General features: G+C 40.8%; 1 protein-coding gene across 1 annotated transcript in view; it reads left to right on the top strand.

Annotated features, from left to right (window-relative positions):
* The window catches only part of GPC3 (glypican 3), a 407,972-nt gene that overhangs the window by 276,697 nt on the left and 104,898 nt on the right, over nucleotides 1–26,377 (top strand). Inside the window, exon 6 of the mRNA XM_081081149.1 lies at nucleotides 20,765–20,885. Coding sequence (XP_080937275.1) covers nucleotides 20,765–20,885 — 121 coding nt within the window. The remainder of the gene's footprint in view (nucleotides 1–20,764; nucleotides 20,886–26,377) is intronic.

The following is a 26,377-nucleotide window of genomic DNA, read 5'->3' as shown; positions in this document are numbered from 1 at the left end:
GAAGTTCAATTCAGGTTACTTCTCTTCTTTCTCCCTTCCCCCTCTACCCTCTACGCTCATCTTCTCAATACAAGGTAAAACACATGCATGAAAATAGCTTGTTTCTCAACTAAGCTATTTTACTGAACTGGGACAGTGAGAAGGAGATGCTAATGAGACTGAGGTTGGATGCCACCCTCTATGAGGCACTGAACTTGCCTGAAGGTACTTTCCTGTAGCAAATTCAAATCAGGCTGGAGGGATTAATGGTCCCAGACAGTCCACTGCACTCTGGAGGAATAGTGTATATTTATCATTCTAAAAGCTCATCAGGTACTAAGTAGAATCATGAAAATATACCTATTATGACAATTTTTGAATTGTCAGAATAAAGCATTTGATATTTGGCTTTCTATAAAGTAGATGCTTTAAAACAAGCATAAACTATAGTATTAAAAAGAAAATTCCCAAAGGTCAAATATATGGTTCTTGCATAAACTTGATGAGAAACCATCCCAGTCACTCACCTACTAGTATGTTAGTATGGTGAAAAATGAACAACTCCTGAGTACTAATTTGTTTTAAGCAGCATATCTTCAAATAATTATCTCTTACTAAAAAGGAAATTTTAGTTTACTTTAGTTTACAATATATTTATTTATCAGTGCAATCAATCATCCATTTATTTACTCATTTAACCAATATTTGAGCACCTAATATATATCAAGCACTAATATTGGTTTCTTCACTGTTGTAAATATTGAAAGGAAATGATGCAGTTTTAGTTCATTGCAAAGATCCAGTTTTAGTTCTGACCACACCTACATTTTGTAAATTAGTGGGATTTTTTAAATTGAATTTTGCTCATATATACTACTTCATGTCCAGTATACTTTTGTGAAGGATGTTGCCCTGTGGCCTAGAAAGTCCTCTTGGTGGAACCCAAAGCCTGTTAGATTTGTATGGGTCCAAAGTTAGCTAAATGTACCTATGTGCCATTAAAAGAACCCTGTTGACTGAAATATTTTTGTTTAATATGCTAGCTTCATATATCTTAAGGTATTGAACAAAATAATAAAATACGTATTATGGTATGGAAAAAAGCTATTATTCCAAACTCCTATTTATATACTTCTGAGAAATATTTTTTAAACAACTTTAATTGTTGATATATATTCTCCAGGAAAGGAAGGAAGGAAGGAAGGAAGGAAGGAAGGAAGGAAGGAAGGAAGGGAGGAAGGAAGGGAGGGAGGGAGGAAGGAAGGAAGGAAGGAAGGGAGGAAGGAAGGAAAGGAAGAAAGGAGGAAGGAAGGAAGGAAGGAAGACAGGAAGACAACAAAAAGAGGAAGGGAGGAAGAAAGAAAATCAAACATATTTGTAGACAGAATGAGGATAATGTAATCCAGGAAGTAACTCTTTCGTGGTTAGTACCCTCAGGTTATAATTAACTCATACTTAAATTACTGACCTAATGCAATGATGGACTAGGGAATAGATTTTTTAGAAATTACTTATCAATATACATTTAATAATATGAAGTTCTGTAGCCTGAGGATGTGTGTGCCCTCTATTTGTACCATTTATTAAGGTTAGTTTTGTACTACATGTCTCATCTATATATAGTTAAAACCTTTTCAGAGCTTTTCATTGAATTTCTCATTTAATTTAGTTTTAAGTAACAGTTGCAATTTCATATTGTCAATAGATTCTAACTTTGTTATTTTTTTAGGTTAAGTTTGTGTTTATTTGAAAATATTTTTCTTTTAGTCAATAAAATTTATAAAGTTCAAAGATCCTAATAGAGAATGAGACTTGCCAGTGGAGATACCTGATTAAAAAAGTATATTGCCACTGAAGAAAATATAGATATCCATATCAGCTATGTTATCAGAGCTATTTATACCCCCCTACTATGGATGTACAGATCCCTCAACTTTTAAAAAGTTAAGTAAGTCATTGTATCTCTAAATAAAGTCATATTTCACATCCTTTTCATTTTTATCTCTTATGAATCCAATCAATAGAAATATAAATGAGGAGAGGGTTTTCACAGATCTAGTCACAGGGAGTACCACATAAGCCTATCATTTGTCCTCACCTCCCCACAACCAACCCAATATTGGCTTCCAGGATTTAGTCAGAATCTTTGAATTAGCAAGCTTGACTTATATGAAATTTTCTCTTTCATGTAAGCCATTGTATATACTGTGGGCAAAGGTTTCCTATAATTGCCAAAAGCAGAAAATTCTCCAATTTTTGCCTTTGTGAAACTGCAGAGCATTTCAATTAGAGAATCCCTAAGGCCAAGAGAAAAGTAAACAACCTATGGAAGTAAGCTAACTGCATTGGCACTGAAATTACCTATATGAAGAATGAACAGTTTAGTAAATACATTCTTAAACACCTTTTTAGAACTGTTAGGCCAAATCCTATATAATAAAGAGCTAATGTGCAAATGGCCATCACACCTTCACGTCATCACGCTGTAACTGCTCAGACACTCAACACTGGGGAGAGAGAAATGGGGACCAGCCAGGCCCAAATGAGCTTGCGAGAGAGGAATGGAGACCAGCCAGGCTGCGGCCCGGGAAAGGGACAAGCCGCCCACCCCATGGTCCCAGGCACCAGTGGCTGCACCTGCGCCTGCAGTCCGGGAGAGGGACAAGCCGCCCACCCCGTGGTCCTGGATGCCTGCAGCTTTGGCCGGCCTGGGCGAAGCCGGCCTGGGTCCTGGGTGCCTGTGGCCAGCCAGAGGGAGGGAAGCCCAGATCCTGGGTGCCTGCAACTGGCCAGAGGAGGGAATACTGGGTCCAGGGTGCGGGGCAAGGCAGAGGCAGTTAGGGGCAATCAGGCCAGCGGGGGACCAGTTAGGGGCGATCGGGCAGGCAGGCAGAGGGGTTAGGGGTGATCAGGCAGGCAGGCAGGTGGGTGCTTGGGAGCCAGAAGTCCTGGATTGTGAGAGGCAGTTGAACATCCCCTGAGGGGTCCCGGATTGGAGAGGTTGCAGGCTGGGCTGAGGGAACCCTCCCCATGCATGAATTTTGTGCACCGGGACTCTAGTCCTATATAATAAAAGGCTAATATGCAAATAGATGGAATGGTTGAACAACCAGTTGCTATGACATGTGCTGACCACCAGGGGGTGCACAGAACATCGTGGACATTGGCAGCAGGTAGCAGAGCACGGAACATGGCGGGCATTGGCCACGGTGGGATGGTGGAGCAGGTGAGCAGGGTTGCCAGACCAAGGCAGGGCGCCGGTTGCTGTCATGGGAGTGAGCCTCTGGTGGTGACTGAAAATTCTTTGCTCCCATGTGCTGCAGTCACACCCAGCACTCACACCTGCTGCCAGCACCCGGTGCTGGTCCCGATCTCTTGGTGCCATCAGTGGGTAGGAGCAGCAGCTGCCAGCCCTGATCACCCATGAGGGCTTTTCCACTTTCCTCTGCTCCTGAAGGGTGATTGGGGCAGCAGCTGCCACTCGCCCCCACTAACAATGCAGGCCCTACTCACACCCACTGCTGGCACTGGCCCCAATCGCCCTGTGTCGTCAGTCGGTACTAGTGGGGCCAGGGCTGTCAGCACATGGGAGTGGCGATGGCAGGAGCGGGGCTGCCAGCAGACAAGGGACTGGGGGCCACGGCAGGAGGGGCTGGGTGGGGGCATGGAGGATGGGCCGAGACCTGCTCCTGTGCCCACCACAGCCTCACGGCCCAAAGTTCCTTTTCAAGGTGCACGAATTCGTGCACTGGGCCCCTAGTACATAGATAATTTAATGAAATTTTCATTCTTCTGGATGATTCTTTATGTAAGCCCCATTTAATACTGTATATAAGCCTCATTTTATTGTTTAATTAAGTGTAACTATTTAAACCTCTACATGTTAAAAAAAACACCTAGTTGGAGAGAAAAATGGTTTTGTCTTTACATTTAACATCTGACAATTCAGGTTCATTCAACAAAATTTAGTATTTGTTATATACTACATCCTGTGTGGCATACAGTAATAAGTAGAATCCAGTGCCTATGCCTGCTGAGGAGTTTACAACTTATTGAGAAGTATAAGAGGGGGAGGGGGGTGGAATAAACAAGCATCCTTCCTCAGCAGTCAAGGGATTTCCCCTCAGAGGCATCACAACAGAGGCTCTACCTGTTTTTATTGAGTGCGCGCGCGTGTGTGCGTGCGTGTGTGTGTGTGTGTGTCTGTGTGTGTGTTTTATAGAGGTGAAATTCACATAACATAAAAATTGACCATTTAAGGTGTATAATTTAGTAGCATTTAGTTTATTCACAATATTCTACAATTATCACTTCTATCTAGTTCCAAGACATTTCATCACTCCAAAGAGAAACCATTTACCCATTATTAATCACTTTCCGTGTTCCCCTTTCTCCAGCCCCTGGCAACCAACAATCTGTTTGTTCTCTGTCTCTGGATTTACCAATTCTGGATTTTTTTATATAGAAGGAATCATTCACTTAGCTAATGTTTTGAAGATTCATTCAAGTTGTAGCATGTATTCTTACTTCATTACTTTCTTTGGCCAAATAATATTTTATTGTACAGGTATAACACATTGTTTTCTATGCATTTTTAATGAACCCTGAGCATTTAATGCTCTATCAGGTTTCTTCAACCACATCTGGATTCAGCGTGGCTCACCCTTTACTTTGAGGACAGGACAGCCAAACTGTCAGGCCTACCATCCCCATCATACTTGACCACCACCTCTCCTTGACCTGGCCTCAATTCTGTATGTCTTTCTCTATATGTCTTTGCAATTATTCTTCCCTGAGTCTTTTTTTCTCAATTCTACGTCTGTGGTTAACTTGCCCCTCCTATAATCAGCACACCTCCTATAGGGGTTTATACTTCCCTTGTGACTTTGAAGCTTATCAATTCTGCTTATACAGCTACTTGTACTTTACTTTGTAGCATGATGCTTTAGTTCGCTTTGTGATTCATTCTTAAGCTGATCTTGATTCTCCTCTGTCATGTTACTGAGCTGGATGGGATTGACAAAAACCGCATAGAGGCAAATTTCAAAGTTGCATGGCAATCATAAAAAAATCATCAAAGTAGTGGGTTTCAGCGCACAGTTTTGGGGGATTTCTGCTCCAGGATGTATTAGCTTTCTCTTATCTGAGTCTCAGTTTCCCCCTTATGTACAGTGGAGTTATTAATTTATACCTGAAAGGATTATTGAGAGGATTCAGAGAGATTGTGAAATGCAGGGTATAGTGCCTGGAACACAGTAATCCCTGAAGAAATTGTAGCTATGATTGCTCTTATTCAATAAAACAAGCCAAGTAAAAACAGATGTTGTAATTCTTTACTGGAAGATAGATGGAGTTAGGCCTGATTTTAGCTCCCTTCAGTGATCCACAGCTTCACCCACTCCCTCTCATTATTATCTTATTTCTTCTGTCTCATGCAAAACAATAACAACAGCAGCAACAACACACACACACACACACACACACACACACACACACACACCAAAAAAAATCAAAATCCCTATATCTGGTCCTGCGTGGTACAAAATGTGGGCATTTGGATCTACTAGGGATCAAGTGAAAGTTATTTGCATCTGAGAGTATGTACTGGTTGACCTTCCTCCCTTGAATATCTTGTTTTATAACAAGAAGTTTCAATAGTTCCTCCTAGGACTTCATAGTGATTAACCCAGGCAGTCTTCCGAAATTACTTACATTGTAAGCCAGAATTGGTCTAGTTGAACGTCAGATCTAGTTAACCTATGCTCTAAAGTCCTTTCTGTTATCCTTGGGTTAACCTTTGAGGAAAAAGAGAGAAATCATTAAAATCAGTCATGTTTTCCCAATTTTTCAAGCCAATGAATTTTATTCTTTTCTTTGAGTTTAGCTCTGATCCTTGGGTTTGTTACCTTATAATGAAGTTCTTTTTTCTCCCATGAAGGAAACTTTATTTTAACTTGTAGCTCCAGGATCACAACTGCTTCCTACTTTTTGCCCATATTTTACTGATCCACATGTCACATGGATTTTAAACCACCCTGGTTTGAACCACTCATTTGCCCATGTTGACCCCTTCCTTTCTTTGAGGAACAGCTTCAGGCCAAGAGCTGAAATGAGTTCCTGTTCAACAGAAGCCAGAGTAAAAACCATCCTCATGCAAGACGGGTATATATACCAGATTTGGATTGGAGGGACATGTTGGAGGGGATGGTACTACACAAGAACTCAGGCTGAAAAGCTAATTTCCAAATACTATTAGAGAGGACTAAAACAAGGACCATCCTGGATTACCCCTACTTATCCTTAACTCAGTGGCATTTCTTCTGAGGAGCCTATATCCTCCTGCTCCGTGCCCTAGCCTGGGTTAAAGACCCCCTCATCATGTAGATATACCTAGCATATCACCAGTGACCCTGTATTACATGTCTGTCACTATTCTTCTACTAGTTCCTTCAAGACAAGTACTGTTTATTCTATCTAAATTTACTCCTTGTTAGTTTACCTGGAAGAGAGTAGACTCTCCATACATGTTTATTGCATCCAGCCGATGAACTGACAAACATACCTGTTGGTAACAAACTTGAATTTAGCATCCCTATCGTATGTCTGTGTGCTTTTGGGCAGGGTACTTAAACTCTGTTTTGTTTTCTCCTGTGAAATTGTGAAATTAATGCCTCCCTTGCATACCTCATAGGGTTGTTGTGAGCTTCCAATAAAAATATATATGAAATGTCTGTGAAAATTATGAAACATCCTTCATAACTTCTTAGATGTTGTTGTAGAAAAGTAGATCAAATACAGAGGGAAGTTCTACTCTGAATAAATGTTGGCTAATTAACACAGCATTACTGGGCTCTCTCTACAAACACGGCCCCATTGGCAGCTTCTTGAGTATCTCTTTCTATGCATCTCTTCAGAAATATTACTTTTTAATTTTTTCCTTAAGCAAATCCATCTATCCCCACAAATTCTATTTTTAAACAAGTTTGGTCCATGCTGCTGAATAAGCCAGTTGGCCCTGGATAAGGAAATACATTAATGGGTGGGAGCACCTGTTTAAATTAATGAAAAATCTGAGTGACAGAGCATTTTTAAATAAATCAGTTTTATTACTTTTAAATACATATAATAACAGTGCTGGGAATATAACTTGGAGAAAGCAGCAGTAGAGAATCAAAGCAAACAAATAAGAATCATTGATAATGAGGCTATTGCTGTATGAATGTCCTGCTAATGACCATCTTCCTCAAATTGGGTAATACTCCCTTGGAAAATCCATTATTTAAGAAACTTTTTTGGTAGGAGATTACCTTTTCATTTTATTTTAACTTCTATCATCATCATCGTCATCATCATCATCGTCATCATTAATTTTAATTTTTATAATGCTCTACAGATTACAAACTCTTCTCATATACACCATCTCATTTATTCTTTTTTATCTTTATTGTTGAAAGTATTACAGATGTCCCCCTTTTTTCCCATTGACCCCCTCAACTCACACTCACCCCTCCAAGGCCTTCACCACACTATTATCTGTGTCCATGGGTTATGCATTTATGCATATAAGTACATTTACACTATGGAATGCTATGCAGCTGTAAAAAAGAAGGACCTCTTACCCTTTGAGACAGCATGGAGGAACCTGGATAGTATTATGCTAAGCAAAATAAGCCAGAGAAAGACAAGTAACACATGATCTCACTCATATGTGGAATCTAATGAACAAAATAAACAAAATAGATTCAGAACAAAATAGATCCAGAGACGTAGAAGCATGGAACAGACTGACAAATCTCAGAAGAAAGGTGGGGGTAAAGGGCTGAGTAGGGAGATATTAACCAGAGAAGAACTTCTTTTTCTTCATAGACACGAAGAAAGTCTCATCTAACAACAGTGTTCTATGCTCTGGTTATAGCAAATAGTAATTTCCTACAGCAATCAATGGTTCCACTTTGCCAGAGACTTTTCAGTTTGGGCACAGAAAGTCCTAAGTCCTAGGAAACCTTTCTATCCCGGCAAAGAGAGATTTGGTCACCTACTGACAGTTATGCCTCTAGCAGCTCATAAATATGTGGAAAAGGTGTATTTGTAGGGGATTTACATTGGAGGGATGAAGGATTACTGGGAGAGCTACAGCTTACCCATTCTGTTGGTTTTTCTACTTTCACTGTTGAACTTCTCTTACCTTTTTCTTCCTGAAGCATTCTGATCACTTTTCTTTTCCCTTTGCCCCCCACCCCAAATCTGTCTACAGGTGAAGTGAAACTTCAGAAAGCAGAACTGAAACAGCAGAGGTGGTTAATGACGATAACAGCTAACATTTCTATGGTGCTTGCCATGTGCCAGGCCCAGTGCTAGGCACTTTGTGCACATTAAATAAGTTCATCCTCACAACAGCCTTTTGAGCTGAACATTATTATTATCCCCATTGTACTGATGAAGTTACTTACTAAAAGCCACAGCACTACTAAGGGAGATGGGGTCCAAATGCAGACAGTCTATGCCCTCTTACCCCACTACACTGCCCTGCCTGTGAAATACCTGGCTTGTCTCCTTCATGGGTTCAAAGTTCTCCTGCCTTCTTCCTGTTCTTGATGGGAATCCTGATCTAAGCTTGCCTTCCTCTCCAGTCCAGAAGACCTGGAATGGAAGTTCTGTTCAGGTTTTCCATGGCCTGTGCTACTAAGTCCCCTCCTTTCCTTGGTCTCTTCTTGGTCCAGGTCCACGAAAGTAGCAGTACCTTTCCTGCCTCTCTTACCATGTGTCTCTACTCTCAGATCTTCCCAAGGCTATAAGGTGGCATCCCCTGGGAGAAAGAGCTGATGACCTTTACCCACCTCCAAGGCAAGCCTTTCATTCAAATCTCCTCTACACACATGGCTCTTATAATAAAGCTGTTGCCTGCGTATCCCCTATGGAGCTTTGAAGCTTATGCAAGAAGAAACCTCTTTAGCTCTAGATTAGGGGTCCAGCCTGGGTCCTAGCTCTACCATGGGTTCGTTGTGTGATATTGAGCAAGTCATTATCCTTCAGTCTTTTATTTTAAAAATGGATTGAACAAAATGGTCTCTAAAGTTCATTCCAGCTCTAACAGGCTATGAGATTCTATGACAAGAATATTTGAGGGGGAGAGAGTATGAAAGGAGGAGGAATTCCATAAAACTGACTTGATGAGTTTGAAATTCTAGTTCTTTCCTGGATGGCTTCCCAAGCAGTTCAAAGTGAAAGTGATTCAAAAGGAGCCCCAGGATGTAATCATTCTCATTAGGACAACTATAAGTTCTTTCTTCATTTGACTCCTCAAGGTATCTTTGGGGCTATAGAGGAGCAGATAAGTTGGCTGTTTGACATGTTGTCAGAGTTGTTTTTAGTTTCCGATATTGGAGAGTTTGGGTGAAATTCACATAATTACACCTTAAAGAAAGTGTCTGCCCCATAGCACCACATAACCCCAATGAGCTTCTGAGCAAAAGACATAGAATTCAACGTCTGTTGCTCCAAATAATATTTGACACAACCACCAGAATGAAAATTAAAAACCCTCTAACCACAGAAATATATCAGTATGGGAAGAGATACATCTCGGGAAGTGCCAAGGGCTAAAGGCAAGTAAGAGAAGAGAAATACAAAGTGGCTGAGGGAAAAAAAAAACTGAGTGAGGGAGACAATTTTAACTCTTTCCGAAGACCCTCCAGGCAAAAGGTAGTTTTTGATCTAGTTGTCCTTGTGTGCATTGCTGTGAACTTTTAAGTATTTAAGTAGCAGTTTATATTTTACCAAGTGCTTTACAATCACTTTTATTTGGCTTAGTAAAGTTTTCCTGGAATCCCATCTACTTTATGATCAGGAGAGTCACTTCTTGTTTGCTTAGCACCTCCATGCACACAGTTTCGTACAATAGGCCACTTGTTCCAGCAGGAGAGCAGGTGCAAAAGGTTGAGGAGCTGAGGACACCTGCAGCTACTGGGGCGGTTGGAGTGGGGGTGGTTTACACTTCAGTTTACCTTTTCTTCCCTCTATTATTCTTTAGTTTAATTTTATGGCTGACAACTAGAGAACGACAGTGCCAGGTTTGAACCTGCCAAGGGCAGAGCTATTCTGATAGTCAGATACTGGCAGAGGTGAGCACTTTCCCCTGTGTCTCTGTGCCAGTTACTCTGCCCATGCCCATGATCACCACTCTGTTCCACAAGGCTGACTTGCTGAGTGTCTTTCCTTCTACCCCATGGCTCTGACTGCAACCTGGATTCTGGGACTCTAGGAATGATTTTAAGGGAAGACAGCAGAAGTAGCATTTCTACCAGTACTCTGCGGACAAGACCTTTAAGTGTTCTTGGGCAAGTCTAACACCTTATTCTTGCCAATCCCTTCTGCTTCCCATCAGCCACTATATGCTGGTGTTCTGAGGGGTCGTGATGTAAGATGGTGTGTCTGTAGTTGGGTCTTGAGGTAGTGGAGCTGCATACTCTGAATCACAGGTTTGCAGGGGATTCCAACACAGTTACTCGGTGAAGATTTCCTTTTCTGAGGACCAGATTTGCCAAAGCCAAAACCAGGATGTAGTTTATGAAGTTCAAACTGAAGATTATGTGCCAGAACATTGGATAATTCCAGACCTCCAACTACCAGGGTTCTGTGATTGAGCACAGGGCTATGTAGATAATTGATGGGTAAGTACTGAATGGAGAGCATTTGCATTGTTCCTGAAGGAAGACAGAAAATTCTTTCTCTGACCCAAAAAACATATTTGTAACCCTTTCAAAGTTATTGTCTTGACTGTAGCAAACATAACAGGTATGTCAGAGGATTCGTTTTCACAATAGTGACATGTCATTTAGTCAGACCCAGAAATGGGTTCAAGTTTATACTATTAGGAAAGGGTTTGTGATGCAAATCAATATTAATAGCAGGTGTGTAACTTGGAGTAGGCTCAGTGTGGGAACTAGTGATTGGTCTATGGGGATGGAACAGGGGCTGTAAGGAGTGGTGCTTGGGCTGTGGGAACTCACCTGTGTGTCTGGGCTAAGTGGAAAGTGACCCACCACTTGAATAATGATATTCCCTGGGGCCCAGGGAAGGAACTCTACCATTTTCTAGGTAAGCATTGCTTTACAAAGTGGTGCAATCTAATGGGTGGGACAAAGTGGTAGCTGTCCTTGGCAGGGCCCAGACACAAGTCTAGTAAAAGGTAGGTCCTCAGTCAGTAGAGGCAGTTTTAGGGGAAAGGGCCTCAGCAGAAACAGGCTGACAAGAGCTGGGCAGAGTAGGGCAGAGTTTCCACAAACTAAGCTGAACTTTGAGTAAGGCCTTCGGTCTCAGTTGAGTTCAACAGACATTTATTGACTACCTACTGTATTCCAGGCACTAGGTAAAGCATAGTGATGACCACAGACAAATGCAGACAGGAAACCAGGATAGAGCTCAGGTCATACAGCCTGGGGAAGTTTAGCTGGCAAGTGGAAGTCATGCCTAAACATCTGCAGTTTTCTCCAAAAACATGAAATACTGGTTTCAAGGGCCAAGATTAATTCCAGAGACTGGGCCTGATAGACCAGTCTGCTAAGCTATTACCTTCCTGCTTTTGTCACCATTGGCTCAGGACATGGGTTTTGAAACATACAAGTGACTGTGGCTAAGACAAGAGGAGCATCAGAAAACAGTGGCAGGAATTTTGAACCTTCTTTAAAAGTATTTCAGCAGAACCCATTCATATGAAACAATTTGTCTTTCTCTCATGATCTTGGGCAGTTCACAATGAGGTTCAGTAGGACATGCAAAGCAACATTTTAGGAGACTTTCCTTGGTGTTGCCACATATATTTGAAATGTGCAAGGAAAAAAATCCACAGGTATTACCTTTCCCTAACTCAGACTTACCTCTCTCACAATTGGTCTTGAGTTGGTGAGGTAGACTTTGAGAGTCCTATTTTTCATTTTGAAGATCACTGCAGTAAAGAATGGATGCTTGCCCTAGCCTGTTTAGCTCAGTGGATAGAGCTTTGGCCTGCAGACTGAAGGGTCCCGGATTCAATTTCGGCCAAGGGCACATGCTGGGTTGCAAGCTCGATCCCCAGTAGGGGGCGTGCAGAAGGCAGCTGATCAATAATTCTCTCTCATCATTGATGTTTCTATCTTTCCCTCTCCCTTCCTCTCTGAAATCAATAAAAATAATAAATAAATAAATAAATAAATAAATAAATAAATAAAAGAAGAATGGATGCTTGTTGTGGACCCTATGAGGACCAGAGACAGACAAAACAGTGTTCTGAAGAGCTTTGAAAAAGTGTGTGGATGTTTTCAAGAGCCATCTAATTCATTACTTGTGACAGTTATACAAAGTGGAAGCAGAATCCTATATAATAAAAGGGTAATATGCAAATTGTCCCCTCAACCAGGAGTTCTACTGGAGTTTGACCAGGGAACCAGGCCGGCTGGCCAACCTCCCACATCCCCTCCCCCCGGCTGGCCTGGCCCAATCAGCCCAATCAGGGCAGGCCGGCCAGACCCCCACTGTGCATGAATTCATGCATCGTGCCCCTAGTATCTATATATAAAAGCCTAATATGCAAATTGTCCCCTCGGGAGTTCCACCAGGAGACTGGTGGTTTGATTGCTCTGACCACCAAGGGGTGGTGCGGAACAAAGGAAGGCCCCAGCTGGCAGCCGGCAGCTGGTGAAGGGAGGTCCCAGCCAGCAGCCGAAGGCCCTGATCTACTCTGATCACCGGCCAGCCCTAAGGACCCTACCCATGCATGAATTTCATGCACCGGGCCTCCAGTTATCTATAATAAAGAGAAGGAATATGGAATGTGGCAGGAGGAGAGAGTGGACAGGCTTTTGACACCCAAAGTTGGTCACTTGGGAAACTTAATGTCGGCCCAAGTAAATGATTTATTCTTCAATGGACTAAAATTAATTTTGAAACACTTGAAGTCCTATCCAGTAAATCCCCCTCTCACATGCCCTGTCACCTGCATACTTTATCGGACATCTCTGCCAAAAAGTCCCTTATAGCCGGGCCTATATGCTTAGTGCTACCTACTCACAAGTCATTGCTTAATCATAATACTAAGGAAAGCTCTGGTACTTTTGGCCTTGCTCATTTTCCCAAATTCTAAATCATTCCTACCCTTGCTGCAACTCATACTTTATCTAGTACATACTTAGACAACTGAGACACTCTAATTTTTCAAGGTCTCTCAGTGCTGGGATGAGCAGATTTGAAGCTTCCCCTAACTTTTCATTGTAAGATTTATTGATCCTCTCTCCAGACATCCTTTTCAAAGTACATTATTGACCACCTACTGCATGTCACACACTGTGTTTGGTGCTTTCAGATAATGATGATAACAGCCCTCATATATATATATATATATAGGCTGGGCACTTGTCTAAGCACATTGCCTATGGTACCTCAATTTGCTAACATTCATTCATCAACTAATCCTCAAACCAATGCAGGTGGCATTATCCCATTTTATAGATGAGAAAACTGGAGCTCATCAGGGTTTAATTACTTGTTAAAAGTCACAGAATAAGTGGTAGAACCAGCTTTTGAACCTGTCTGTGTCTTGACTCCAAGACCAGTGCTTTTTCCATCACCTGACTCAGCCTTTCTAAAATGTCTTATGTGTTCACCGTCTCAGTAAGTAAATTGTGCAACAAACTGAATTCCACCTCTTAAAAATTTAATTATTAACCATTATTTTGAAAATCAGTTACTTTGTTACAATGTTCCTATGTGTTGTTGAGGTATGTGACCTATTCTCTGACCTTCTTTTTGACGCCTCTATTTGGGGGGAATTATAGCCTCATTCATGTTCCACCAGCAGTAATACCAATAATAACTTGAATGGCTACTGCTTGGTCTCTCTGGGGCCCAATTTGCCTATCTGTAAGAGGAGGGCATTGGACTGATTTCAAGAGTTCATTCCAACTCTGAAATTTTCATGAGTTACAAGTCTAACTTAAACAACTTAAAAAACAGGTAAAGATCATTTCCTTTTGGTTTAACTCCAGTGGCACAAGAAAACATCTGGTTTCTGGCCTAATTCTCTGGGCCAGAAGGAGTTGGTAAATGAGTTTGGGCTAATTGAATAATTAACCCCCATCATACACTGTGCTCTGTTATATCCCTCCCTTCCCAATTATTGAGCTTTTGAGTTGAGGTGTGTTTTTTTTCCTGTTATTGTAAGATTTAAACTAGGTCAGAGTCCTCTTCTCCTCATTGATCTGTTCCCCTTAAGGACACCCAACAGAGAACTCTTTGCCAGCTCCGCCTATCCTGGCCTAGTATCCTGACTGCCCATGGTCAGGGCTCAAAGCCCAGGAGGCAGTCCTCACCAGTGTTCCCACAGTTACTGAAGTCCTCATAAGAATCCCTTTGCTTCCTTGTGTACTTTTCTGTGTCCTTGCCTCCAGGCTCCTCTGCAGAGTTTGCTTCTTCAGACAAACATTCAGGTGATCTAATCTCAGACATTTTCTCTCTCCCTTCTTTTCTCTGCTGGCGGCTACTCTCTGTAGCCACCAACTCTTCTCCCTATGGCAGTGATAGCAACTTCTCAAGCTTTCTTCACCATCTAGAAAATATTCTTTGCTTCTCTAGGTTTAAGTGACTTCTTTATTATATTCCAAGACCAATCTTTTAATCGGTCCTCACAGTGAGGTTTGAAAATAGTCTAAAAACTGACTGATTCTAAAACAGTGATTCCCTTACATAGCTAATGTCTACTAAATGAGATATAAATGGGTTTACATCTCCCTGGTTTCTTCTCTGTCTTTTTCTACCTTTCCATTGAAATCTCTCCATAATTTCTGAAAGTCTGTTGCTTGAGCACACAGGTATTTCTTGAAGTATGAAGGATATATTTGTTTCTAGCACTCTCCAAATTTGCTCCAAAGTGGTGTTGCTGTGCCAACAATTATGAAAACATTTTTCTTTAAATATGTGCATAGACCTGGCCAGTGTGGCTCATGTGGTTGGAGCATTGCCCTACTTCCCAGTCGGGGCACATACCCAGGTTGTGGGTTTGATCTCCAGTTGGGCATGTGAAGGAGTGATGTTTTTCTCACATCTAGGTTTCTCTATCTCTCCATTCCTCTCTCTAAAATAATCAATAAAAATATGTGCATAAGTAATAAGAATCAAATTGTTGCCATCTTTATTAAAAGCATAGCAAAACTCAGCTATTTTCACCTTTGCTTTATTTTTCTGTTCATTTTTATAAATTAAAGCTTAGTTTTGGATAGAAAAAAAGAACAACTTAATAGGCCTCTTAATTGGGCTTTTCCACCCTGTGTTCTAGTTTTGTTTTTAAGCTTTTTTATGTTCTTTAAATTATCCCATTTTCCACAGTGATTGTTGTAACAGGAGTACTTTTCCAAGGAAACAGTCTGATAAACCACCTTTTGGGTTAGGGGCTACATGCAATACTACAATCTTTCCATTAGATGGCGATGTGAGAATGTGAGATCTGTAACTTGTTTGTGGCTGTCTAGAACAGGCAGCAAATTAAACTTGTGTGAAATCAAATGTTTTCGAGGGAGGGGTTAGTTCTTCTAAGACTTGCTCTCAAACTCTTGCCACCCTTCTAATGCCTGAGGGAAGAAGGCAAGTTAACTTTCTAGCAGCTTTCCTGTCCTAAATCATTAGTAGTAGTGTCAAAATCAGCAATGTGCGTTTACTAGTAAGAAACCTTTTAAAGAAAGGAATCTCTTCTAAATGTGACACTAACAACTTGTGCTGTTAGGAAAGTGCTTCTCTGGGTCTCCGTGTTTTCATTTACACAACGAGGGATTGGATAAGTTGATCTCTTAAGGGTGCTTCCATTTGGAATGGTCTACATTTGAATTTGATTTCCTTCTACTACACCCTTGCTGCCTCAGCCAGCATAGAAATGGGAAGAAAAGATCCATTTTACGCTTGTTTGATTCTATTCCTCTTCTACAAGTGCTATCTTTGCTTCAACTGTCCCAAAACAATCACCCCCAGATGTCCTGTTTTAATTAGGTTCCTTTTCTCTTATGGCTTTTGCACAGGTTTCACCCCCTCCTTTTCCTCCCTCATCCCCAACCAATCTGCCTGAACAGAAGCATATCCCCCATTTCACTTCACAAATAGGTTTTTCTTGGTATTATAGCAGTCGTTTTTGTGCTATACGGATACCAAAGTAGATGGGGCAAGGAGATGATGCCACATGTAATGCTTAAAGGTGACACTTCTGACATCACACACAACATGTCCAGTTAAGGAAACTTTAGCTATGAGAGGTAGGAACTTCCTTCTATTTATTTTCCCTCCTCCGTTGGCCAGTGTTCATTGCCAGAACCATTTCAAAGCTTTAGGAAACAAACAACATTCTGAAGAGAGGACAATTAATCTAATTAGAGATTAGTGGTACTGAGCAGACAACCCATTATTAAAATCCCCCATGGCCAACAGTGCCTCCATTCCTGACACTCTGAACAATCTTCGGATGAGGAAAATTATGGCTGTGATGGCTCATCCACATGCAAAGCCTGTCACGAACCATGTGCACCAGTAGCACAGAAGGAGCGAGTGGAAAAGAAATACTGAATTAATTAAAACAAAACTATGGAGACACCCCGAACTGAATCCCTCTCGCTTGGAGCACAAAGCATACATGTTATGTAAAATTCCCTAGGAACACATCACGTATGTCACAGTGCTACAGCCAAGTGACAAAGACGTCAATCACAGTTGTCTCCTGCGTTCATTTTCCTAAGAGATTTCAAATCACCTTTGGTGTTTGTCTACTGACATGGTGGTGGTGGGGTATTTATTTCTCTAACTTCAACACCTTATCTCCCAAGAATGTAAATATTTCACTGAATAGCAACACTGTGGACCTCTGTTTGGGAGAAGAAACCTCATACACAGGGCTCTCCCCAAGGGCTTTTAAAGGCCAAGCCCAGGAATCTGCTGAGTAGGTAAAGAGAGATATTGCTGCAGGCACTGTTGTGAGCCTTGTAGGACGATACTAGTAGCTTGCAAATTGCCATATACAATGAAGCAATGTGGTGAGGAAATGTCAAATATTTAGTCAGTACCAGTTATTTCTAAGGAAGCAACAGTAGTATAATGGTTAAGAACAGAGGCAGCTGGAGATAGACTCACAAAGTTCAAACTCCAGCTTTGCTATTGACTAGCTGTGTGATCTCGGGAAAGTGACTTCACTTCTCTGTGCCTCAGTTTCCTCATCTGCAAAAACAGGCTGATCATAATAGTTTCTATCTCATAGGGTTGTTAGGAGGATTAAATGAGGCAATACATGTTTTCTTTTTCCTCTGTGCTTATAACATTAACTGGCACAGAGAAAGCACTCAATGCTGACAGCTATTATTATTACAAGTACCACAATGTACTCTAGGTGGTACAAAAGGGAACTAACCAAGCCTCAGCCTTCAAAGAGATCACAGACTACATGGGATGGCGCATGGAGTGTACATAAAAGGAGCATGAACAACGCAGGACTGTCTCCACTGTACGTTTAGATGCAATGGCAGCAGGTCAGGATGCATCAGAGTGGTTCAGTGAGGCCCTCAATTCTCATTAGGAGAGAAATTCAGGCATCTACAGAGAAGGAGAGTGAGAACCTGAATAAGTTAGCAGCTACCAGCATCAGTGGTATCAGTACTTTTGGGTATTGCTTTGTACAGTAAATAAAATAAAAGCAAGTTTTACGTCTTAGCCACAGGCCAGCTCTTCCCAACACTTTTGCAACCAGAAACCATGCTTAATTTACTAGAGTCCTTTGAGGATTTAAATAGCACACTGATGGAGCAGAATAATGTATGCTATTTCAACTTTTAAAAAGTTTGGCAAGCTTTAAAACCCAAAGCTGTTTTGGGAAAATTGAGTTACCATGGAATTGGGGGCCAGTGTTTAGTCCTGGTTCCTTATACATGGCTTGGAGATAAGAAACAAAAAATACTGGTAGAGCTAAAAGGACACTTTTATGAATGACAGAAAATAATATAGTAGGGCTGCAAGAGATCAGCTGTGGGACTAATTTGATTTAATATTTATAAATGAGCTGGAAGAAGGAATGTAGTGTAAAATCCCTAAGTTGGCAGATGTCTTTGCACTATTCCAATGAAGTTAATAAACTTCAGGAAAATGTTTGTTTTGTAGGAGTGGGCATAAAAGTGGTCAGCAAGCTTCTATATGAACAAATCCAAGGAAATGTCTCTAGAGACATTTATTTCAGAAGATTTCTAATGAGCCTTACCTTTTTATCTGTGAATAGGGTCTCTGCTTCAGACATCAGTAGGTGTAAATAAAAAGAAGATGGAGTTGATGGTGTCATCAAAGGGAAATGATATTTAAAGAGAGAGGGTTATATGAACATAAAAAAGGAGACTAGTAGTAAGCTGATAAAGAATGTTTCTTTACAACCCCCAAAGGCAGTTGATGTTTAATGGTTGGTGATTCATGTATTCACTAACTTTTAAAGTTAAATAAAATGAATATGTTAGGCTACCATTTTAGAAGAAATGCAATCAGATGTTCTCTTCAACTTGACTACGAAATACTTGCCTTTTCAGAGGATGACTTTCTTATTTTTTATTGTTGATATTATTACAGACATCCCCTACTTCCCCCCTCCACCCAGCCCCCGCTTCACCCCAGGCCTTCACCACACTATTGCCCGTGTCCATGGGCTATGCATATAAGCATATGAGTTCTTTGGTTAATTTCTTCCCGCCCTCCCCCCTTCCTTCTGAGATTGATCTGTCTGTCCATGTTTCCATGCCTGTGCATTGACCGTCTGCCCCCTGGTGGTCAGTGTGCGTCATAGCTACCGGTCGAATGGTCAAACAGTCACCTAGGCTTTTATATATATTCTAGTGGCCCGGTGCACAAAATTCGTGCATGGGGAGGGGTGTCCCTCAGCCCAGCCTGCACTGTCTCCAATCAAGGACCCCTTGGGGGATCAGGCCTAAACCGGCAGTTGGACATCCCTCTCACAATCTGGGACTGCTGGCTCCTAACTGCTCACCTGCCTCCCTGCGTGATTGCCCCTGACATCTCTGCCTGCCTGCCTGATCACCCCTAACTGCCTCTTCCTGATTGCCCCCAACTGCCCTCCCCTGCCGGCCTGGTTGCCTCCAACTGCCCTCCCCTGCCAGCCTGACCTCGCCCAGTCTCTGTCTCTCTTTGTTTTTCCCAGTGGTCCTCCAAACCTCCCTGCCTCCCTGTCTCCTTCTTCCTCTTTCCCTGCTGGGAGGGGGTGGGGCCAGTGGGGGCTGTTCCACCCTCTGCCCACCCTCCCTTCCATCCAGGCCTCTTCAGGCCCAGTCTGTTTTGTTTCTTCATTCTGAGAGAGGCTCCAAGAGCAAGCTGGGAGGGAGGGAAAGAAAGAGAGAACAGGCTGTGAGCTGGTGGGCGCTGTGTGTGTCTGTGCATGTGTGTGGTTGTGAGTGAGTGTGAGTGCTGGCCCTGCCTCCCCCGTCCCCGTCTCCACTGCCACAAGTCCCCACCCACCAGTGCCTGCTGCACGTACAGCCTGGGTATTAGGTTGAACCTCTGGTTGTTTTGGATGTGACAGACCCAGGGTTTTTATATATTAGAAGATATATATATATATATATATATATATATATATATATATATATATATATCTTATCTAATAAAAGAGTAATATGCAAATTAACTGTCACAACGCGACAAAGATGGCGGCACACATAGCAGCCAGGGCAGGATGCTGGCTGCGTCACCCCAGCAACGTGAGCCCAGCAGCCAAGCGCGGCCTGCAGGCAGCACCCAGCAGGGCCTGCTTGCCCATAGCCGTGGTTTGGAGCAGGCAGGCCCCGCAGAGAGCAGGCCCAAGCCATTAGTAGGCCATCCCCTGAGGGCTCCTGGATTGGAGATGGTGCAGGTTGGGCTCAGGGACCCCCCCCCCCCCCCCGCACAAATTTCATGCACCGGGCCTCTAGTATATATATATATATATATATATTTAAATTTGTCCTTAACATGGTTAAACTATTTTAATTGAAAGACAATATAAGGGGAAATTTATGCTGCAAATGGCTTGGGAAAGCCTCCTGAAAATAAACCCAGCTCCAAGGCCTGTGGGAAATTGTGGGAGGAGCAATTGGAGAAGAAAGAAGTAAAGAACATGCAAGGGTTTTTCTCCGTCAAATGAGTAGAAAGCACACTCAGAGTTAAGGTCTTTCCTGTGTGTTTCCCTGGCCAACATCCAGGACCTCCCTTAGCATTGCCATTGGCCCTTACTCTTCAGGACTATACACTAGACCAGGGGTGGGCAAACTTTTTGACTCGAGGGCCACAATGGGTTCTTAAACTGGACCGGAGGGCCGGAACAAAAGCATGGATGGAGTGTTTGTGTGAACTAATATAAATTCAAAGTAAACATCATTACATAAAAGGGTACGGCCTTTTTTTTTTTTTAGTTTTATTCATTTCAAACGGCCGGATCCAGCCCGCAGGCTGTAGTTTGCCCACGGCTGCTGTAGACTGAGAGCACAATAAAGGCTTTATCTGTCTCGGTTATTGTTGTACTTCCAACACTTAGAAAAAAGAATGTTGAATGAATGTTTGTTAACTGTTAAATAGTGTTCTGCACTGTAAAGGGACTCTATCTGCAGTGGTTTATTTTTGTTCTATGGGGTCATCCCATGGTATAAAAGTCTGAAGAGAGCTTGTGGTCAGTTTCACCATTGGTGCCAAATACAAGTCAGCTTTCACTTTGCTTTAAAGTCTCCTGTGACAAATCTTCTCTTTACCTTCACCTTTGCAGATACAGCCAAAAGGCAGCAAGGAATGGAATGAAAAATCAGTTCAACCTCCATGAGCTGAAAATGAAGGGCCCTGAACCGGTGGTCAGCCAAATTATTGACAAGCTGAAGCACATTAACCAGGTATGTGGAACTATATCCAACAAAAATGAAAGCAGCAAAGGAGTAACGGATAGATGGTGTTCACTGTGCAAACTGAATTCTTGGGTTTTGGGAGAGGCAGCCATTATTTATTTTTCTGCAAGGATTCCCTCTACTAAAAAGAATTTTTGACCCTCGTTTTTCATCCCACTTTTAAATCATAAAGATTATATTGTAATATTAGAGAAAGCTTGGAAAATAGATGGAAAAGTATTTCTCACAGTGCCATTCCTGTATTCCAATTGTTTTCATTTTCATCTCTTCTTTTCTAATATTGAGAAACATCACACTCCAACTTTTTACATAATTAGAAGTATACAAGTGATTTAGAGTTCTTAAAATTAACACTATATTGGAAATACTTTTTAATGTTGCCACAAATCTTCATATTAATCATTTTTGTGGCCGTAAGATTCTTTTAAGTATTCATCATAATCAGCTTGCTTTTGCTGCACATTCAGATTGCTTCAAAGATTTTACCATTATAAATAAAGCTACTTCTTCATATATAATGCTTTCTCCTGATATTAGATCATTTTCTTAAAGTACTGGGGTTATTGAGTTAAAGGATATGAGCATTTTTATTCATGTTTCTAAATTGCTTTCCAATGGGGATGTATCAGCTTTCACTGCCACCAGTAAGATGCAAGAGGACCAGTTTTACTACGCCTGTAACAACTTTTGATTCACTGCCATGCATAGAGACACCCACAGATTTGCTTGACCTATACACAGAGTTTTTCCTCTCAAGAAGTTTAGTAGCTAAGACACAAATAGAAGTTAGTTGTACCATCTGCTTGTGATTGCTTTGTGGCCACAATAAAAAATGCCAACATATATCAGAGTGACAGTGTTTTTGCCCCATGATTCATGGGTGGGAGAGCCCTGGCACCACTGACTTCTATTTGTAGCCTAAGAACTTAATGAAACTAAAATCCTTATGCAAGGACAGTGGTTTCTGTATGAAAACATTGGCATGATTTTGTTTTTTAATATGAAGTTTAGCAGTGAAATTTCTGTGGTTCTTAGAAAATGTTTAGAAAGGCTTTCCAAATAGTGGAATATTTTACTGCAAATGGCATTGTGAAATTATTTACAACACACTTGGGTGTGACTCCTCCAGTGCCTAATAAAGTGCTCTGCACTCAATGAGCACATAATAAATAGTTGTTACTGCTGCTGAGCACATGATAATGACAGTATTTGCATAACCATTTTTTTCTATGAACTCACAATCTTACTAAGTTCTATAAATCCTGGTTAGATATAGTGTGATTATTTAAAAATGCATCTCTGAAGGGTTCAGAGCACAATGTAAACCACTAATGGCTGAACTGAGGGCATGGTACTTTTTCGCCTGGGGACAGTGGCAGTCCTCTGAATTTGTCCTCTGAATTATTTCCAAATTACCTCAAACCAATTTTATCTGGGTGGCTCCACTCAATTGATTAGAGACCCCAGCATTGGTGAGGCCAAAATCTGAGGGCCCATCACTGTTCCCATAATCCTACCTGAAGAATACTGTCAACAGAGATGTTTGATGAACCGAACTTAAGGAATACCCACTATGTGTTCAGCCAGGTTCCAGGGAGTTTAAGGGTTCTGTAAGAGTCTAAAACTGTTTTCACGGTTTCTTCAGAGGGGACGCACAGCATAGAAAGTGCTTAAATAAAGATAAACAAATGTAAATAAAGATGATGAAGAGCCAAAAGAGTGATGCTGCTCATTAATTTTGGACAGTTTGCTTCGGGCTAAGTTGGGCTAGGCTAGTGTATGGACTCCAGATAGACGCAGGTGTTAAGATCTGCCATCAACAATGAGTAGGTAAAGAGAAGCAGGGGAGTGGAAGTCATAAGAAAGATTAGACAAGCACCTGTGGATGGATCCCCCCCCCCCCCACACACACACACCTGGGAAAAAGAGGAAGCTGCATCAGACATAGGCTTCTGTATGATCCAAAGTTCACTAAAATATTTATAGTGAGTCCCTTTTGAAAACACTTGGATGTTTGGTATTAATACTATGGGAGACCATGTGATATAGTAGAAAGAAGATGAGCTTTGGATTGATCGACCTGAATTCAGTTGTGGCTCTTACTATCTTACTAGGTGTATAACCTTGCACAAATCACTGTTTCTCTGAGCTTTAGTTTCTTCATCTGTAGTATATAGAGATATCTTAAGGTTACTGAAAGAATTAGAATATATATATATATATCCCGATTATATAATTAAATATATAACATTTTATATATTATACATATTTTACATATATATATCCATGATGTATTTACAGAATACATAACATGTGTTGATATACTAAGTGGCCGTTAAGATGATGATATTCAGGATTTTCTCTATAGGCTGAACCTGAGTTTGAATTCCCAGTACTTTGTACCAGCCTAATTCTGTTCCCCCAATTTTGTATGATTGCAGATCTCTTTGATCCACCTATCTTTTCTCTTTTGTATTGTTTCCTTCTTTCCCTTTCCTCTAATTTCTAGCTGCAAAAGCTTTTCAGCTTTAGGTAGGGACATATATATTGTCATAGTAGGAAAGGTCCCAATTTACAATTCCTTTATCTTACCTTCATCCATGAATATGTGTGTGAATATATTTTGTTCCCTTACAAAAACCATTAAGCAACCAATTACTTCACATCCATAGACCGGTTTTACCTGTTTAAGTTGAGCTGTTAAAATTGGTTGGCTCCAAACACCCACATTGATTTTTTTTTCTCATCTGCGTTGCTTTCCATGGCTTTATTCAGGTCTTCAATAAAATTTCTATTTTTGATCATAAATAAGAATGGGATGATGATGGTGATGATAGCGATAATATGTTTATATTTGTGTAGCATTTGACCATATTTCAAAGGAATTTTATTTCCTAAAAGACTAACTACTTATGTTGAGAAAAATAGCAAACCTGGAATTGTATGACATAAAGCACCTGCACGGAATCATTCTTTTCAAGAACTCACTGTTACCATTGGGCATTATGTCATCCTCACTGCCCCCTGGGAGATTAATAATAAATAATGTTTGTTCCTTTTTATAGCTAGGGAAACTGAGGCAGAAAGCCATTAAGGGCTGTGTGGGCATACTGCCAAACCATTCAGTGAGTTCAGTTGAAAATTTGATCAATCATCCAGATGTTGTTTCCTATACACTGCCAAACATCTGGACTCACTGAATGCCTGACTAAATTGACCTAAAGTTTTAGTGATGGGAAGATAGAATCAAGTTAACTTGTTCAAGTTCACATGTAAGTGAGTGGTGAATCCAGGAGTGCAATGTTATTTTTCTAAGCCCCTTGCTTGGTATTAAACTACAGTAGGATGCTCCAACATACATATCTATAAATACAGAGGTATTGATATTTTTCTCTATCTATGCATGTATGCTCATGTTTGTCCATAAAGATGGACTGTAGTTAGGCCATTTATAAGCATATTCCAAAATAACTCTTCACTTTCTTCCATGGAAATTCTCAGCTGACTCCTTTCAGGTTATAGTTGCTGTTGATAGCACTGGAAATAATATACTCACTAAGGGAATAAAGTAACATTATTTCCATGTTGACAGTCCCATGGTATAATCTTGAGGGGATAGGTTCAGGGTCAGGCCAAGAGCCCCTTTCCTGGGAAGGCCTGCAGGTGTGGAATGTCCTCCCCTCCTTCCAAGCCAGAGTTCATCTGTAACATTCCCACGACTGGAAATGAGGATCTTTTTATTTCCTTTTCAGTTTCTAATTTGTGTGAGGATTTATTGTCTTGTGTTAGGAGAAGAATTGAAATCTTTAAAGTTCTCAATGTCAGTCCTGGAATTTGCAGGAACATATTGTGTGTTTTTTTAATGAAAAAGTTTTGTTTTATGTTCTGCTCCAAGGCTACTGCATGGAAAGAAGAACCCACAATTCCCAAGAATGATCACAGTCCATTCTTACCCATATGTTACTGTGGGCCATTTGTCCTCTAACCCTATTCTGTTGGTAACCTTTTCTCTCTCTTGAAGTTAGGTATGTACTTAGTGCTAATTTAGCAGTCCCAAAACTGCTATAGACATTATTATTCCCAAGGAAAATCTAGCTATTTGTTGTTTTTCCCTGTTTCATTTCAGGTTCAAATATAATTCCATAAATTGTTTTCCTGCCCATTGTAAACAGTTGAAGCCAGAGCAGTCAATACCTGTCCAGTTAGTGTCAGAGTTTTTCAAAGTTGGATAATGTCTTATCTGTTTGGGATGGTTAACATGTCCTGCTGAATGGTAGAGGAGTAGACAAGATGGCATCTTAAGATTCCTTCCAGTTGTGTGATTTCGTGATTTGTGGCTCAGGGTCTGGCTTTAACCCAGCACCATCTTGTGAACAAGTCTTGTGACTTTATTCTCTGCTCTGCCACTCGTTTGAAAACACCCTATTTCAGATCACTCTTTTCTACTTTATAACCTCTTATCTTTTCAGAAATTGTTCCCTTCCCACCAGTCTTCCAGCTTGGGCAGATGGAACTTAAACTTACCTTTCCCCTCACCCAATTCTTCCATTTTTCTGCCTTGTTCTCATTAGGCTATAAAAACATTAAACTATAAAAACACTTTTGCATTTATCACCCCTAAGTTTCCCTACACCAGAGCTAGATCTAGTTAATCATGTGACTCCATATGAATGATAATAATTCTGCCATACATTTGCATAGCACAATTCAGTTTGTAAAGCTCTTTCATGTACCTTAGAAAAATTTACCTTCTCAATGGCTTGGAGAAACAGGTATTATTACCTACATTTTCCCAGTGAAGAAACTGGGCACTAGAAGGCTAAGTGACCTACGTGTAGTAAGTGGTAGAACTAGACCTACAACCCAGGGCTACTGATTTCAGTGCTTTGTGCTCTTTCCTTCTACTTCTAAAAAGACATGGCACACCTTGTTATGGTAAGCAAGATCCATATATAAAATATATGCAGAAGCACAAATTATAGAAACTCATTAATTTGTCTAAAGATTTCCAAGTCCCTAATATAGTAATTTCTGTGGTCTAAAGTTCTGAAATCAGAAGCAAAGCAAGAACAAGCATGTTGTTTATCAAATCTCAATTGAAGGTTCTTAGAAAACTACTACACTGTATAGTGTGGAAACTGAGGTACTTTGTGGTATAGGTATGAGTTATAGATAGTATACAAGCTTTCTATTAGCTATCTGTAATTCATAGAATGATGTTAAATGGTGAAAGAAAATTTTAAAATGTAGAAGTGAAATGTCTTCACTCCATTCCTCTTCACGAACACCTGAAAAATTATTTTTAAGATTCTTGAAGGCTACTTTAGTATCATGAAAATACACTAGCTTTTGAAATAGAAAGCTAAATTTTTTAATAAGTTAATTAGTAAGGTTTTTAAATGCCAGAAAAGTACCTAAGACATTCCTTAGCATGTGATTCAAAAGAAAAACTTTAAACAAATCTCAGGCATGATGGAAAA

Source organism: Myotis nattereri (genome assembly GCF_964212035.1).
Source record: "Myotis nattereri genome assembly, chromosome: X".
NCBI classification, from domain to species: domain Eukaryota; kingdom Metazoa; phylum Chordata; class Mammalia; order Chiroptera; family Vespertilionidae; genus Myotis; species Myotis nattereri.
The sequence above is the reverse complement of the archived record's forward strand: the minus strand, read 5'-3'. Positions and strand labels throughout refer to the sequence as shown.